We start from the raw sequence: 12,500 nt of genomic DNA on the forward strand, positions 1-12,500 counted from the left end.
TCTGCCTGTGACAAGCTGAGTTGCACAGTTGTGGAATTAATGTTGTTAAGGATGAGGGGTTCACCAAAGTTTTGCGAGTGGCAACGGGGGACCCGAGCATCAGAGCACTGCAAAGACGTACAATCATGACAAAAATCCACCAACTGTATAAAGCTGGAAAGAACAAAACAGAAAATGACTTGGCTGCTACGGATCATGTGGCACTGACAGGGGATCACTGGACTTTTGTGAGTAATGAGAATTACCTGGGTGACCAGACGTTTTTTTTTTCCCGGACATGTCCTCTTTTGAGACCTAAAAAATGCGTTTGGCAGGGATTCTAAAACGTCCGGGATTTTACCTCGTGTGACATTTGTGTTTCTCTGGGTCTTTCACAAACTAGTTATTATGCCCTTACAAGTTGTGGAAATGGTATCTTACGTTCATCTTCTTGCGCGAGCTCTGACTGTAGAGAGAACTGTCACTGGTCGTCTGATCTCGGGGTTGCCAGATGCACGATAATTATCCTCTAAATACAACCGTTTTGAGCCTTTGGTACGATACTTTGCCATCACCAGTCTGGCAACACTGAGCACCTTGTCACCTCCACTCGAATATCCTGTTACGTTCTGAAGAAACTAGTTTGGCATAAAACATCGCCGCATCAATAATCAACTGGAATTTCAGCGACAAACTTTTTTTTTGGTAGTTTAGCACGACTTTTTTATGAGCTAAAGATCGTGTAGATGCACGCCTGTGGAGCGAGAAGAAACGCTAACGGGGCTCACCTGACGGCCTGTAGCTGCATTGTTTACAACAGTACCCCGATGTATAAATGACAATGTATTTATCCGTCTTTTATCATAAATCTTTAGGTTTTTACAAAAATATACCGAGAATATCGGTAATATGTGATTAATCATGATTAATCCACAGAAACCTGTGATTAATCTGATTAAAATTTGTATTCATTTCACAGACCTAGTTTATTTAATTCAACAGAGAGTGAGGTAGAGAATTAGATAGACGATTAAACTCACCATTTAATAAAATATTTTAAAATATTCACAACTAATCAGCTGAAGAATTTGTTTTTGCCGTCTCTTTTTTCTAATATTATTTTTATTATTATTATTATTATTATTTAGAATCACTGCTTATACTCCACAGTGAGTAGTTGCCCCATGTCCAGATGAAAGGTAGTTCATAGATGTTCAGAACTCAATGAGCCGTACAAAATGGGACAGCGGCGCTGGTTCTTGCCATGGGGGGGCCACCGACTACACTGAGGCCTGAAGGCTCCCTCCTTCCTTCCTTGCTCTGCCGCAGGAGGTTAAAGGGTTTATGGACAGGTGGAGGATGGGAAGTGTACGTCAGAGGTATGTCCCAGCACCTGTCGACTTGTCTTGTTGTCTGCTAATACACACACACGCGCGCTTCCATAGCCTCACCGGACGATTTGCCGACTTGACCCTGACGTGAAAGCACGTATTGTTCTGTAGTTTCTGTTCTCAGCTGCCGCGAGTCACCTCACAAAGCTTCACAGGCGGTCAGTGTACTGGCAGGCCCGCACTGCAAGATCAGCGTCCCCGAATTGAACATTAATTACGCATGCACAAAGCCGCCACTGATACCTGTCTGCTGTCCTTCACATCTCCACCTCATTTACCCAGACTACAGTGCACATCTTCAAGACAACACAGACTGGACTTTTCTCAATGAGGAAGAAAAACTGAACTGAATTGGAAAAAATGGAAAGCATTCATTGCTTTTCTATAAAGTTAATCAATTGCTGGTCTTTCACATCCATCGTTAAGGTAAGCAACAGACTGAACATGGACAAAAGAAGCAGTGGTTTGTCCCTCACAGGCACCCTTACTACTGAACAGTACCTGTTCAGAAAAAAAAAGAAAACAGATTTATAAACTATATAAGTGTGTATGTTAACTTGCTGTTGATTCAGAGTGCTGTTGTATTGTTCTGATAACATTACGTTAAAATAAAAGTGTGCAATACACTAGTTTTTACTTCATTATTGAATTTGGCGCATAATGTAATTAATCGCAAAAAAATCATACGATTAATCAGTTAATTTTTTTCAACTTTGCCCAGCTCTACTAAAAATGCAAAAAGCATGCTTTTTTTTCTTGTGAAAACGTCAATTGAGGAGTAACATTTTAAAATAGATCATACTCGCCATTGTATAAGGATATGTTTCCTCTTTTCACACACACTGCTTCAACTGTCACCAGTGGTTTATAGCTCTAATTACAGTTTACCGATGATCAACCAGTCCTCAGACCTGAAACGAAAGTAAACTCTTTACTGTATAAAAACATTGTCGATTCACTATCTATTTACACTCACCCACTCTCTCACCCACTCTCACAGGTCCGGCAGCCCTCAGGCTGTTGATGCTGTGTGTGTTTTAGTCTAGCTACAGCATTCAGAGTGGAAAAGGTTGTGACCTCTGAGCGTCCGAACAGAACAACAGTAATCAACAACTGTCCCACCGCTACAGACAGGACAGTTCTTGATTCCAGCAATGCCAGAAATACCCAGTCTGTGACTGTTGCCATGTTCACCTTTCAGAATTCTAAAATCTATTCGAGGAGTTATGTAAACCTCTGGGCTGTGTTTTGGCCTATTACAAAAGAAAACAACTTGAATCTGCTCCAGCCCGATCCAAACGGGTGCTCGCGGCGAAACCACTGATTCATGAAGTAACGCTCACAGTCAATCTGTCCCTCTGCCTCAACATGCCCGATCCCTCGAGTGTAAAACCACAGGCATCGACTGGCTGAACCCGATTGATGGATCGGCTTCAACCTGACTCTGCGTTGCTGCGGTTTTATTTGACACATGTATTTTTCTGTATCATTGTTGTAAGGCTCCGTCAGCACTATGATTCTCTGGAAAACATATGTTACAACATATCTCAAATAACAGTTTTTTTCAGACTTAGCTCATTGTTTGTGTTGCATCAACCAACTATGTTTTTCTATAATAATAATAATAATAATAATGATAATGATAATCATCCTAATATTGTGATTTAGTTTGTGTGTGTGATTTAATACTCAAGACCAGTGTCAGGTGAAGGAGAAAGACATTTGTGCCTCCAAAAATAATTTACTTTCCTGAGTCATACATTTTTTGTTGTTTGTTTTCCAGTTGTCGACAGGTTGGCGGTTTAAGAAACGCCCGGGCATCGACTACCTGTTCCAGCAGCTTGCACCACTCTATGAGATCGTCATCTTCACTGCAGAGACTGGCATGGTGAAACACACACACACACACCGACACACACCTGCCTGTATACTTTAACAGTGTTCAGTGTTTCCCCTGGGTTTACAGCTTCAGAGGGGGGGGACGACGACACCGACATTGACACAAACACCAAAAAACATGACTTTTTCTGTAAATAACATCATTCTGTGACTGCATCTGTGCTTTTTAAAATAATAAACAGAATAAAGAACAATCACTTTCAATTTAACCAAATTGCCCCGTCAGACCACAAAAAAAGAAAACAAAATTGCAATCACCTAAAACAATACAAATAAAGTTCTATCTGTGCAAAAAATAAATGATATATAGTTACTACTAAATAGGTCATTTTGAAAAACTAAAAGCAAATTGCAGAACAAAACAGAATGACACTGCAGATGTGTAAGCATCAGGTTGTATCAGTGTTAGTGCTGCAGTGAGCTGCTTTCCTCTAAACATATTTTTAAAGCAAGGTTGTTGACTTGATACGGCCGCTTTCAGTTCACTCTCCATGTTGAAGTGAGATCTTTTTCTGGTTTTGAGTGACGGAACAGCAGAAAAGACGACTTCACGGATACTTTGCGGAGATTGGCTTTTGGCAAAACGCCAAAAATCGCAGAGTCGCGCATGCGCAACGTAATTTATTAACCGTAAACATTTACCTGAAAGTAAAGGCATTTATCCATGTACTTATTAATTACTTAGTCCGTGTACTTTGTAATGTGTGAAGCCAGCAGCTCATTGTTGGACCAAGACACGAGCACTTTGGCTCGTTTCACTTGGAGCAGGAGAGCTGCTCCCGGTTCAGAGAGCTGCTCCGATGCTTCTTGCAGGAGGGCTTCTCTTGCTATCTTCTACCTGGGAGCGTTTAAAACGTAGATATAGTTGTCTGCTTTTCACGCGACATATTTGTCTACGATCTCTGTGCGCTCAGCGCTCACCTGTGTGCGCGCACGTGTCTCTGCGCCTCGGTACGGAACAACGGCGTGCGCGATACAGAGAGCAGCGCAGAGGAGAGGTGTTTACGCGCGACCACGAAGAGACGGAAATGACGAGCTGTCGTGTAGATCCCGTCAATAAAATACAACCGTTTAGTTTGTTTAATAACAGAACAAGGTGTAGAGCTGTTCTATAGGAAAGACAACCTTAAATGACGTATTGTGATTTGGCAATATAGAGAAAATTACAAGGGGGTGGGGAGTTATTTCAGGGGGGTGCCCCGCCGCCCTATTATAATGGTAGGGGAAACACTGGTGTTTATAACTAAATAAGCCAGCCGAGGTCTCTCTATCATGCTGATGTGAGCTTACGGCTCTGTGGTCAGATCACAATTGTTGTCTGCCGAGGAGCCGCACAGTTCCAATAATCACGAGCAATTTCATGGGACATATTATCTTCTAATAACATTGTTTTCAACCACACCGACACAAACACTTAAGGCAGTGGTTCTCAAACTTTTTCATTTAAAATAATAGCTTTTATGAATAACAGATTGAAGAAAATTGCAATCACTTTCAGTGTTTCCCCTAGGTTTACAGCTTCAAATGAGGGGGGGGGGAGGGTCGTCCTCGACGACACCGACAATGACACAAACACCAAAAGCATTGCTTTTTCTGTGAATAACATCATTTTGTGACTCCATCTGTGCTTTTATAAATAACTGAATAAAGAATATTACTATAACTTATAATTAAACCAGATAGCCCTACCAGACCAAAAGGATGAAAAACAATTGCAATCACTTAGAACAATAAAAATAAAGTTCTATCCGTGCAAAAAATAAATAATATGTAGTTAGTACTAAAGAGCTCATTTTGGAAAACTTAAAGCAAATTGCAAAACAAAACAGAACGAGTAGATGTGTGAGCATCAGGTTGTATCAGTGTTAGTGACTCAGTGAGCTGCTTTCCTCTACACATATTTTTAAAACGCGGTTGTAGACTTGATACGGTTGCGCTCGGTTCACGCTCCATGTTGAGGTGAGGTCTTTCCGGTTTTGAGAAACTGAACAACAAAAAAGACGACTTTGCGGAGATTGGCTTTTGGCAAAACGCCAAAAATCGCTGAGTCGCGCATGCGCAACGTAACCAATGTACCGTGAACATGTACCCGAAAGTACAGGCATTTCTCCATGTATTTATTATTACTTAGTTTTATGTCTGTGTACTTTGTAATGTGTGAAGCCAGTAGCTCATTGTTGGAACAAGACACGAGCACTTTGGTTCGTTTCACTCGGAGCAGGAGAGCTGCTCTGGGTTCAGAGAGCTGCTCCAGTGGTCCAGTTTGTCTATGCTCTCTGCCCGCTGCTGGGTGCTCAGCGCTCACCTGTGTGCGCGCACGTGTCTTTGCGCATCGGGACGGAACAACGCCGCAGAGGAGAGAAGAAGTGTTTACGCGCGAGCACGTCGAGACAGAAATGACAAGCTGTTGTGTAGATCCCATTAATAAAGTACGGCCGTTTAGTTTGTTTAATAACAGAACAAGGTGTAGAGCTGTTCTATAGGAAAGACGACCTTAAATGACATTTTGTGATCTGGCGATATAGAGAAAATTACAGGGGTGTGGTTTTTTTTTTCAGGGGGCATCAAGTTGTATCAGTGTTTGTGGCTGCTGTGAGCTGATTTCTTCAACAATTATTTTTAGACTTGATACGGCCTCTCAATTAATGCTCAATGTTAAACTGAGATCTGTATTCTGATGAGAGACTCAACAGCAGAAAAGACTTCACGGAGATTATACGGAGATTGGCTTTTTGGCAAAAAAGAATCAGCGAGTCGCGCAGGCGTAACCTGTTAACGGCGTACTACTATAATGGTAGGGGAAACACTGAAGAGTAAAAATGTCACATTGAGGTTGTATGTGGCATTATGAATAATGAATGGCAGTGTGACTTAAAAATTGCTGCTGCCTGGTTCTGCTCTGTTCTTTGAGATGTTAATGGAGTCGTCAGGACCTCTTTGCTCTGTTTGTGTGTGAAGTGTGTCGACTCGTTTACAGTTGTCTTAGGGACACACACAGTCAGACATCTTCTCCTGCAGGCCGAACTTGAGTTACTTATTTTTAAGGTAATCGTTATTGTTTGGGCTGCAAATATTTATATCTTTAATATCAATTTGACTCAAAACTACACATGTAAAATGACAGTCAGCCAATGACTATAGGTCAGCTGATTTAGTTGAATTAATACCACCATTTTACAGTGTGTGATGGCTGACAACTATGATTTTGTGTATTTCCAGACAGCATATCCTCTGATCGACAGCATTGATCCTCAGGGCTTCGTTATGTATCGTCTCTTCAGAGATGCAACACACTACATGGAGGGGCATCATGTTAAGGTACGTGTGTGGTGTGTTGTGTTGTTGTGTATGTAAATGTATATTTGCATAAATGTCATGACGTAGATCAGGACTTATCGGTTGACGCTGTCAGCATTGGCTTGACCATTCCCGACCAATGAAGGCCATGATTTTTGTAAACTTGGTAAGAAATTCATTGAAGTTTTCCATGACAGAACAATCGTATCATTTAGTTTACTGCTCAAGTGTGACCTCTTTCATGATAATGTATCCCACTGAGGAATAGCATTAAAACCTGATGGTCATAAACACTTTGAGAAGCTCCACCTGTCCTGACCTAATGAATCATGATAAACACCTGTGAACAGCAACGTGCTGCATTAACTCCCCTGTCTGCTCTACATGGCTGCCTTCATCTGCCACAATTAATCATCCTCCTCCTCTTCCTTCTCCTCACCACAATTGGCCTCGGTCCTCCCTTCTGTCTCCCTCTTAGGCCTCATTAACTCTTCTGCCTCCTCCATTCTTTCCCCTCTTCCTCTTATCTCACCTCCCTTCCACCCTGCTTCACCCCGGCCCTCCTTCCTTCCATAGCCCCCCCTTCCCATCTTCCTCCCACCTCCTCCAACTGTCATCTCTGGGTTTTTATTGACGAGCAGTCTGGAGGCTGCAAAAAGCTGCTTAACCTACTTCCCAGGAAGAGGACACACTTATCATCTCATCTCCATAACGCCAAGATAGACTCAATGCATCAGATGCTAAGAGAGAGTTATTAATGCTCCATATGCCAAGGCAGAGTTAGAAATGCCAACAAGACAAAGTTACTCAATGTTTATGGATGTGCATTTTCTGCCGTCTGTGATTTATAATCCAGATAGTGTCAAATACGCCTCAGTGCTCAGAAAGACTACAACACTTTAACGCATGCACCCACCCACACACACAATTTGTGTACATACACACGCGTGTGTATGTCTCAGGGTTTTGTCTTTTGCAAGACTTTGACTGGACAGCTCAAAAACATAAAGAGAACCGGAGGGATCATTTTAGCGCTGCAACTAACGATTATTTTAATAATCAATTAATCGGTTGATTATTTTTTCGATGAATCGGATTTTAAAAAAAGTTTAAAAATTTACAGTGCAAAAAAATCTCAACAATAAAGATTTTTTTTTGTTTAAAATCAGAACTTGTTCTCTACACTCACAGACGCACACACAACACATTCACAGACGCACACACACTTACAGACTGACAACGGTTAACTTACTGACTGCACTTTACCTAAACAAAAGTTATTAATTATATATTGAACCACAAATCCAAGCAACACTTCGTCTGAGTGTCATGAAGCCACATCATAACGGACTGTTGAACGCAGTTCGGCGTTCTGCATCTTAGTGGAGATATTTACACATTGCTTCTCTTGAAGCTCCTGCAGTATTTTGAAACAAAGAAACACAGTTTCAATAAGCTGTTATCTAACCCAACACTGAGGCTTAAACACGGGTAACGAATGACTAGCTAGCAAGCTAACGACAACGGTTAGCCTAGCTGCTAAGTTATTGGAGCAAGCAATGCGACTACGCAGCGTTATACGAGCGGATACAACGGGCTGCACCAGGACCTTATGGACCTTCTGTCTGCTGCGCTCAACCTTTTTTTACTCAACTTCTTTTTTTTCAATACTCAAACATCTCCGAGACTTGTTGACTCAAGTGACATCACTCGAGGACATTTCTCAGACTTCACGCCACTCTTCCTTGCACTTAAAGTGCCATACTACTGTTAAAACATGTGCAAAATATGGAGTTGCTTTTATTCCCTGCTGAATAATTCCTCCTGAGCCCCGGTGTGATGACCCTTCCTCTCCCTTCTATAAACCTGGCCAAATGGAGCTATTGTCTGCTGCCCTGCATCTGAGAGTCAGACGTCTTATTGTTTGATGGCTGTTGCCAGGACAGGAAATGCAACGCAACACAACAGTTGGATTAACCGTCTTACTTCCAACTTTGTAGTTTGTTTCATACGGCCTGCTGTCCGTGTGCAGTTAACTGTCAGGAGGTTTAGCGTGGATTGTGTGCACATTGGCTGTTTGTGTGTGCCCCTGTGTGTGTGTGTGTGTGTGTGTGTGTGTGTGTGTGTGTGTGTGTGTGTGTGTGTGTGTCTCTCTCTCTCTCTGTGTGTGTGTGTCTCTCGCTCTCACTCTCTCTCTCTCTCTCGCATATATCTCTCAATATATATACATCTCTCTCTGAAGGATCTCTGAAGGAACAAGGATGTCTTTCATTATTTTGTTGTGAAGACGATGGATGTGTCCACTGGGGTTTACAAACTGTTTTAGGGGGGCTGGGCAACAGATGAGCGTGGTGACAGAGACAACAAGCGTCCCTCTCCATCTGTCTCACGAGCGCACACACTTAATAGTCACCAGCTGGAGCTACCAGAGAAAGTGTGTGTGTTTTTTATTTGAATATTAAGGATCATTCAGTTCAGTTAAGTTGCATATTTGATTAGGCCTTAAAGAGGTCACCCTGGTCCCACCAGCTCTGTTGCTAAAGAGGAGGGGCGGCATATTGTATCTGTAGCAGGATAGCGGTGTGTTTTCTGAACTTGTATATGTGTGACCCGTCTCTCTGCGCCCCTCGTCTGTCCAGGACGTGTCCTGTCTGAACCGGGACACCAGTAAGGTGATCGTGGTGGACTGCAAGAGGGAGGCGTTCAGCCTGCAGCCCTTCAACGGCATGGCTCTGAAGAAATGGGACGGAAACTCTGAGGACCGAACGCTCTACGACCTCGCCAACTTCCTCAAGAGTAAGACGCCACATGTTCAGGTTTCAACTGTCTCTCTGTCCCTCTGAGCAGTTGTCACATTTAGTTTTGAACTAGTAATCTGAATCTGGAAAGTAACTAAAGTTATCAGATGAAAGTAGTTAAGCAAAATTAAAATAGAAAATATTTAGCCTGATATACATAGTTTGCAACGAATCAGTTCTGCACATGTTGTATAACTCAAATGTGAAATTCCCTTTCTCTCACTGACTCATTTAAGAGGGGAGTTTTCTGGTAATGATCCTTGCATAGTCAAATTACCTCATTGGAAACGGAATACGTAATATTCTGCTGTTTGAACTCTTTCTCAACGGCAGCTATCGCTCTGAGCGGAGTGGATGACGTCCGTTCAGTGTTGGAGAACTACGCTTTGGAGGAGGACCCCATTGAGGCCTTCAAACGCAGACAGGCTCAGTTGGCACAGGTATGAAAGGATCAGACGAACCCGGGATATATTTATCTGTTTATTTATCAGTTGTTTGATCCAACTGTCTCTTTCTCTCTGTCTGTCTCTGTCTCAGGAGGAGGAGCAGCGTCTGGCCGAGCTCGCCCATCAGAAGAAACAGGGCCTCTCTCTCGGCTCCATTGCTTCGCGGTTCTGGCGCTCCAAACAGCAGTGAGCCCTGCCCCCCCTCTCACACTTCCACCAATCGCAGCCCAACTCGCCATCTGCGTCGAGGGGAGGGGCCAGAGGTTACACTTGGAGAGGAGAGGGTAGAAATGTGTACTGTAGCTGAGCGGTCCCGAGAACCAATCACCTCTCAGTGTGCAGGTCTGCAGTGCTGGAACATTGGCCGTTCTCTGCACCAATGAGGGGCACATCCTGTTCTTATAGAGGCGGGGCGTCGGCGGCGTCCTCCCATTGGTCATCTTGATGTCAAGTCGTGCATATCAAGTTGCTGATTGGTTAAAAAATGAAGAAAAAAAAGAGGATCCAGGTCAGGATAAACTCTTGTTGTTGGCGGTTTGGAGGCTGAACTGAGATCAGCGCTGCTATCACCACTCCATCTCTGGTTAGCTCCGCCGCTCACAGGATCTGTCTTGAGATCAGCAGTGCTCTGTCCCGTACTATACTTTCAGATTGTGTATTTAATTTTGAATTTTCTATTCTTCTGTGTGTGACGGGCTGTTGGAGACTATGTTAAAACAATGAATATTGTTTATAAGAAATAAAGATTAACAATATATAGTGTTCTTTAGAGTTTATTCAATATGTTAGACCTTCGGTTGGTGGTGGCATGGAAGACTTGAATAGCAGCTGAGCTTGTGATGGCGTTAAAGAGAGTTCACGCTTTCATTAACACGTGAGAGAGGGCAAAGCCTATCCCAGCTTGCATTGGGTGGAGGCGGGTTTCACCCCGGACAGGTAGAAACGCACACCCTATAGGCGACGTAGAGTCCTCCTTCACCGTAATCCTCTTTTGGTTGTGGGAGGAACCGAAAGAAAACGAACGTGCCAACTCGACATAGTAAGCAGTCTATCCAGCCTGGGATCGAACCCAAGGTCCCTGCTCGCTGTGGGGCCGCCGCCCCACAGCGAGTTTTCTAGTTTTTGTTATCAACAGGTTTTTCGTTATCAACAAATTATACCAACAAAAAAAAAAGACGCAAACTAACAGTGTTAGTCTGTCACTCAATACAGTCTGATTTCCTGTCTATGACTCTCGGCTCGAAGCCCATCGGTTGCCCCGATGGTGACAAAAGCAATTGAAGTTTAGTTCTGAATCAAACGATAGGGAGGAAAGAAGTGCATTCATCCATGATTGGTGCTTCAGTGAATGTTTGTGGCAGCAGGACTGTGTGTGAACATGTGTCTATAAAGTTCAGCAAACAATGTTTATTATTCACACATGCTAATTATAATATGGAACCAGCTGAATGACCTGAAGAGGCCTCTTTTTTATTTTAATTATAATTTAAAAATTATAATTATTTTTGTGAAAACTTTGGGCGACTCCTTACCCCCCCATACTCCTCGGGGAGAGAACCACCATCCAGAGGTCAGCTGCCTTCTCTGCTTGTTGAAAGGTTGTGTTGATGTGAACTCACCGCTGACGTCCTCAATAAAGGAAACCAACCAAACGGCTTCTCCTCAAAGTGTTTACTCCACATATACATTTAGCGTGTTTGATAGAAGCAACGAGCTCCCATCATAAAAACACAAAGTATAAAAGTGGACTTGTTGCTCAACAAGGATTGATTCCAGGGATGTAAACTATTTTATTAGTTTTTCTTGCTGTGAAGTTATTTTCCTTCACTATTTACAACCTGTGGATTCCTCTCCAGTTCCCCCATAAACCGCAATTTCCAGACGTTAAGGATTGTTTCTAAAATATTGTTTCACTCAAGCCGTCCTGTGTGTTCAATGAATCAACGGTTTCCTCTTTTCTCCAGGAGTTTTAGCAGTTAGACTTTATTTTTGTTCTCTCTGTACACAAGAATTATAACTAATATGCTGCTTAAAGTTGTGTTATAACTAGAGCTGTGAAAAATAACGTGTTAACGCATGAGCAGAATGAGCTTCTAATATACTTATTGAACTATTTCCGCTCTAATGCAGTCAGACGTAGATGTCAGATGTTCACTCGGGAAGACGTTGTCGTTTCACCAGCACAACCAGCCTAAAGTACCATCTCAACGCACAGCATGCGTTGGTCGGCGAGGGGCGTTCAAGTGGAATGCGTCAAACCAGCCTCACTGAACAACGTGGAACCCTCACTAAGTCTGCCTATGACAAGCTGAGTAGCACAGTTGCGGAATGAATATTGTTGAGGATGAGGGGTTCACCAAAGTTTTGCGAGTGGCAATGGGGAACCCGAGCATCAAAGCACCGCAAAAACGCACAATCATGAAAAAAATCCACCAACTGTATAAAGCTGGAAAGAACAAAATGGAAAATGAAAAACTTGGCTGCTACGGATCATGTGGCGCTGACAGGGGATTACTGGACTTCTGTGAGTAATGAGAATTAACTGGGTGACCAGACGTCCTCTTTTTCCCGGACATGTCCTCTTTTTGAGACCTAAAAAATGCGTTCGGCAGGGATTCCAAAACGTCTGGGAATTTGCCTCGTGTGATATTTCTGTTTCTCTGGGTCTTTCACATACTAGTTATTACGCT

General features: G+C 42.9%; 1 protein-coding gene across 2 annotated transcripts in view; it reads left to right on the top strand.

The window, feature by feature from the left end:
• Nucleotides 1–11,451, top strand: part of timm50 (translocase of inner mitochondrial membrane 50 homolog (S. cerevisiae)) — a 36,513-nt gene extending 25,062 nt beyond the window's left edge. For both annotated transcript variants that reach the window (XM_068584973.1, XM_068584974.1), the window contains 5 exons: nucleotides 3,154–3,258; nucleotides 6,489–6,587; nucleotides 9,206–9,362; nucleotides 9,698–9,804; nucleotides 9,902–11,451. In XM_068584973.1, the coding sequence (XP_068441074.1) occupies nucleotides 3,154–3,258; nucleotides 6,489–6,587; nucleotides 9,206–9,362; nucleotides 9,698–9,804; nucleotides 9,902–10,000 (567 nt within the window). In that variant the 3' untranslated portion in view covers nucleotides 10,001–11,451. The remainder of the gene's footprint in view (nucleotides 1–3,153; nucleotides 3,259–6,488; nucleotides 6,588–9,205; nucleotides 9,363–9,697; nucleotides 9,805–9,901) is intronic.
• The last annotated feature ends 1,049 nt before the right edge of the window (nucleotides 11,452–12,500 follow it).

The sequence above is a fragment of the Clinocottus analis genome, unplaced genomic scaffold (genome assembly GCF_023055335.1).
Source record: "Clinocottus analis isolate CAN_PGR_092001 unplaced genomic scaffold, fCliAna1.0.p SCAF_2, whole genome shotgun sequence".
In the NCBI taxonomy this organism is placed as follows: Eukaryota; Metazoa; Chordata; class Actinopteri; order Perciformes; family Cottidae; genus Clinocottus; species Clinocottus analis.